The 5,365-nt window shown below is 44.6% G+C and overlaps 1 protein-coding gene across 1 annotated transcript; it reads left to right on the top strand.

The window, feature by feature from the left end:
* Nucleotides 1–3,793: 3,793 nt before the first annotated feature.
* FucTB (alpha-(1,3)-fucosyltransferase 10) lies at nt 3,794–5,149 on the top strand. The gene has a single exon (XM_080280566.1). It carries the CDS (start codon nt 3,794–3,796, stop codon nt 5,147–5,149), a length of 1,356 nt encoding a protein of 451 aa, XP_080136692.1.
* Nucleotides 5,150–5,365: the final 216 nt, after the last annotated feature.

Genomic DNA, 5,365 nt, shown 5'->3' with positions numbered 1-5,365 from the left:
ACTCCTGGTGCTATTTTCATACCGGGTGTCATTCTGGTATTTTCTGGTGTCGTTCTGGAAGCTACTGGTGTCGTTCTGGAAGCTACTGGTGTCACTCTGGTATTTTCTAGTCTCAATCTGGTAGCTGGTGTCATTCTGCTGGCTACTGGTGTCATCCTGGTATATCCTGGTGTTATTCTGGTATTTTCTGGTGTCATTCTGGTACCTGGTGTCACTCTGGTATATCCTGGTGTCACTTCCACAGCTACTGGTATTTTGCAAACTATTAATTGGCTTTCCATGGCCTGTCTCCTGAATTTCCATCTGAATTTGTGAAGCCTCCTGAATCTTCCCCTGAATCTTCCTCTGATTTTTTGAAGCTTCCTTAATTTTTTCCTCTATTTCTACCTGATTTCCTGACGTTTCCTGAATTTTCCCATGATTGTCTAAAGTTTCCTGATTTCCTGAAGGTTCCTGTAGTTTTTCCTGAAAGGCTGAAGTTCCCAAGGGCTTCAGCTGGCTATTCAAGGGCTCACAGGGCAGCTGGTGACTAGACAGGTGGCTAAAGGAGCAGTTGTGGCAGCCGGCCCTATCCAGCGCTTCCCTCAGCTCCCACCGCCGCCGCCTCACCTCCCCCCGCACGTCGTAAACAGAGACGTACCGCACCCCATACGCCATCGCCCAGGTGATCAGCGCGGCCAGGTTGTTTACATCGCTGCTGTGGCGGTGGATGCAGATCAGGCCGAGGTGTGTGGGTATTTTTTTCAACCGAGCTGCGTCGCATTCCAACTGCCACGCTGATACCTCCCTCCCATAGACCTGTGGAGTGAGAGACTGACTAGGAGAGTGTATGAGTGAGGTGGAGGGATGGAGAGTGTATGTGAGTGAGGTGGAGAGTGAGAGACTAACTAGGAGAGTGTGTGTGGGTATTTTCTTCAACCGAGCTGCGTCGCATTCCAACTGCCACGCTGATACCTCCCTCCCATAGACCTGTGGAGTGAGAGACTGACTAGGAGAGTGTGTGGGTGAGGGGAAGGGAGGGAGAGTTAGAGAATGACTAGCAGAGACTAACTAGGAGAGTGTGTGTGGGTATTTTTTTCAACCGAGCTGCGTCACATTCCAACTGCCACGCTGATACCTCCCTCCCATAGACCTGTGGACGGTGAGAGACTGACTAGGAGAGTGTATGTGAGTGAGGTGGAGGGGGAGACCAAGGATGAGATGGAGGGATGGAATGGAGGGGATGGAGTGAGAGACTGACAAGGAGAGTGTATGTGCATAAGGTGGAGGGATGGAGAGTGAGAGACTGACTAAGTGTTTGAGAGGGAGGGGAATGTGGAGGGATGGAGAGTGAGAGACTGACTGGGAGAGTGTCTGTGAGTGAGGTGGAGGGGGAGGCCAAGGATGAGATGGAGGGATGGAGTGGAGAGAGATGAGAAAGAGTGATATGTATGGGATTTATATGTGGCTACCCCTTAGGGAATTTAGGTGTCTGGGAATAGATAGATAGATAGATAGATAGACAGACAGAGAGATAGGTAGGTAGATAAGTTGGCTGGTTGGTTGGTAGGTAGGTAGGTAAGTTGGATGATAGGTAGGTAGGTAGGTAGGCAGACACACAGACAAATGGCCACCCCTTACCCGATTATGGTGTCTGGCTATAGGTAGATAGACATAGATAGATAGACAGACAGATAGATAGACAGAGACAAATAGACAGACAGATAGATAGATAGACAGACACACAGATATATAAATAAATAATCTATCTATCTATCTATCTACTGCCAGACGCCTCAATCCCATTTCGGGTGGCCACAAACAAATCACCTCCAAGTCGCCCTGTCCCCCGCCATTTCACTGCCCTGCTCCCAACTCACACCCCCCTCTCTGACATTTAAACATACTCACCCACGTCATAAGGAAGCGATGTAGGACGAGCAGGGTGTCGAGGGTGGAGAGAGCGAGAGAGACTAGGAAGTGCGACACCACGTACAGGAGCTGAAACATCGGCAGAAGGACGTCCATGATGACCTGAAAAATAATGGCAGCTGTGGTGGTGGTGGCGGTAGTAGTAGTGTGGTGGTGGTGGTAGTGTAGTAGTAGTAGTAGTGGTAGTAGTAGTCATAACAGTAGAAGTGGTAGTGGTGGTGGTGGTGCTAGTGGTGGTGGTGGTGGTGGTGGTGCTAGTGCTTTGAATATAAACTCAAAATTACTGGACTGCACCAAAAAAAACAATGAAAAAATAAGAGAAAGTACAAAGAAACTCCAATTACCACATATTGATGAGCATAAATACAGTAAAATTATCAAAAACTTCCAATATACTTTCAAAATACACTCAAAAATATAAAAATCCACCAAAAATATATTACGATATGCGGAAAATATATCAGTCACGAGCCAACCTCCAAACCGTACGTGAGGGAAGTATGTCAGTGTCCTCCTATGTTCGGCTATTTCTCCATGAATAATCCAAAATTTCACCGATTTTCTTACCCACACGGATATATTTTGATGTTATACACTTTCCCGCAAAATTTCCACTCGATTGGGGGTCTCGACAGGTAAGAATTTGACTAGACATTTACTGTACCTCCAAAGCCGTACATAGGTAAGCTGTCAGAACGATCTTTATGTTAGCTTATTTCTCCATGAATTAATCCAAATTTCACCTTTTTTATTACCTTCATGGACTTGCTTTGGTGCTATATGTCTTACCACAGGATGCTGACGCAATCAGGGGCCTCTGAAGATATGAATTTGATAAGAAAAGTGATGAAGGAGCAAAACAGGAACCTCCATGTAAACACACGTCGACCAGGTTCCGGCTGGGAGGGTTCGCTGCCTTGATACTTCACCACTGCTCCTCCATACCAACTATATATATAATCCAGACTCTATTTTCCCACTGAAATAATAACATCTATCCACATTAAATAAGCTGAATGCATTATATATAAAATAAGCTTGTTAATACTATACATGGAGAATGTTGCCGAAATACTCTGAATCTCGAAATTCTTAAAATTAATTTACATTCACCACCAACCTAAAAAAGGCGCTGAGGCCGAATCACGAGTTTATTGATCAAATTATACTAATATATATAAAATGTCCGTTAACTTTGAAATATATGTAATATGTAGCTATTAAGTATGATTTGTCGTCAATTCTAGTATATACAGGCCCTACAATACCACCAAATTAACCGTGACAGGTAGACATAATGACTCAGATAAAAATAGATCATCACATAATTCTATACAAATTTCTCTCAATATCAGTAAATTTGAAATGATGCAATATATAAAAATTTTGAATGTGACTGCCCTCGCCTCCGATTGGTCCACGTTATTGACAGATTAAAGTACGAACTAATATGCAGGGACAACTAATTCTATGCTTCCTTTATAGCAATCTAGCCAACCATTTATCTTTATCAAGTATATATTTTTAAAAGAAGTGTACAAGGGGGGAAAGAACATTTAATTTGGGGTAATAATTTTTTAATGATGAAGCCGTTCTGTAGTGAAGTTTGTCTAATCTGGAGAAAGTGTTTGTTTACATACCCGGCGTAGTCACCAGCTTCTCCTGACACGGGTATTTACTGTAATTTTAATCCATTTACGATTTCAACAGTTGTTTCTAAACATATAAACTGAACTAAACGAGATAAACACCAATTTAAACACGTCTTCCTTTTCAGTCATGGGAATATTGATCTTCCAATTTCGTCGTGGTACTCATCGGCATCCATATTGGCACACCAGTCACGATTTATTATTTTAAGTAACCCTCCATATTCTGCAAGATGTCCGTCATAGCATCCAAATTCATCATCCTGCTAACCTCTGTGGTAGTTCTGGCTATAGCAGCGTGGGAAACAGAAGATAATTATTATGTAAAATATAGAGAAGACCCGAATGAGAGCGTGGTAATATGGTGGACACAGTTTACACATACGTGGGGGGCGTATAGAAAATGTGAGGCTGGCACTTGTTATTTTACCGAGAACAGAGATTATTTGACGCACCCTAATGCCAGAGCGGTTTTATTTTACGGCAGCGATTTCAATGTGGAGGACTTACCGATTCCAAGACCGTCAAAGCAGTGGTGGGGACTGTTGCATGAGGAATCCCCGAGAAATAATCCGCTCTTTGACCACCAGCGTGTTTTGGAATTATTTAACCTAACTGGAACTTTTCGCCGGACATCAGACTTCCCGCTGACGTTGCTGAGCCTGACATCGCTTGATGCCCTGACATCTCGGGAGGAATTTGTGCCAACGAACCGGAAGGCAAAGTTAATGACTGATGAAAACCTGGCACCTGTTGTTTACGTTCACTCCGACTGCGACACGCCCTCAGAACGCGATGCCTTTGTTCAGGAGCTGTCCAGGTACATTAAGGTTGACTCGTATGGTGACTGTTTACACAACCACGACCTTCCAGAGCACCTCCGCGACGCCGCTGGTACCCACAACCATCCTGACTTCCGGGCACTCATGGCGAGGTACAAATTCACTCTGGCCATAGAAAATGCAGCGTGTGAGGATTATATCACTGAGAAACTTTGGCGGCCATTAACCTTGGGCTCGGTACCAGTGTATTGGGGTTCACCGAGCATCCAAGACTGGCTGCCAAACCCAGACTCGGCAATCCTCATCAGCGACTTTGAATCTCCGAGGGACCTGGCCATTTACTTACACTCGCTTCTCAAAAACGACAAACTTTACGACAAACACCTCGCGCATAAACTAGACCAGGCCGTATCCAATGGCAACCTGAGGGAGGCCTTGAAACGGAGAAAGTGGGGGGTTGACGACCTTGACCAAAACAATTTCATCGACGAGTTTGAGTGTTTCATCTGCGACCAAGTTTCAAAGCACCACGAAGACCTGACCAAAAGACCAAATCAGGGTGAGCTGCAGGCAACACTGGACCACTACGGCTGCCCAGAACCGCCCCAGATTCTGCGGAAAACACCAAACCCTCGGAACTTTTGGGTACAACAGTGGCACAAGGCGAAAGCAGAGGCAGACATACTGAACGATTTTGCTCAGGCCAACTTGAACTACACGGCACAACAGTTTTACGAAAGGGTAATTGAGAGACTGCAAGAGAACGGACATTTTCACAAGTTTGCCCCAGAGAAAGAGGAATTGTGAAAAAGTTATCGCACAATTCTGAACGTACGAATTCAAGCTACACGATGAATGAACAGCACAACAATTTTACGAGAGGGTGATCGAGAGACTGCAAGAGAACGGACATTTTCACAAGTTTGCCCCAGAGAAAGAGGAGTTGTGAAAAAGTTATAACACAATTTTGAATGTACGAACTTAAACCACGCATACGAATGAATGAATGGCACAAAAATTTTA

Source organism: Coenobita brevimanus, chromosome 10 (assembly GCF_032717465.1).
Source record: "Coenobita brevimanus isolate Jiangsu-jjx chromosome 10, ASM3271746v2, whole genome shotgun sequence".
Classification (NCBI taxonomy): Eukaryota; Metazoa; Arthropoda; class Malacostraca; order Decapoda; family Coenobitidae; genus Coenobita; species Coenobita brevimanus.
Note: the sequence above shows the minus strand (reverse complement) of the source record. Positions and strands in the feature narration are given on the sequence as shown.

Excerpts from the sequence above, each read along its gene's own strand:
- FucTB (XM_080280566.1), top strand. The coding sequence starts at position 3,794 with ATGTCCGTCATAGCATCCAAATTCATCATCCTGCTAACCTCTGTGGTA.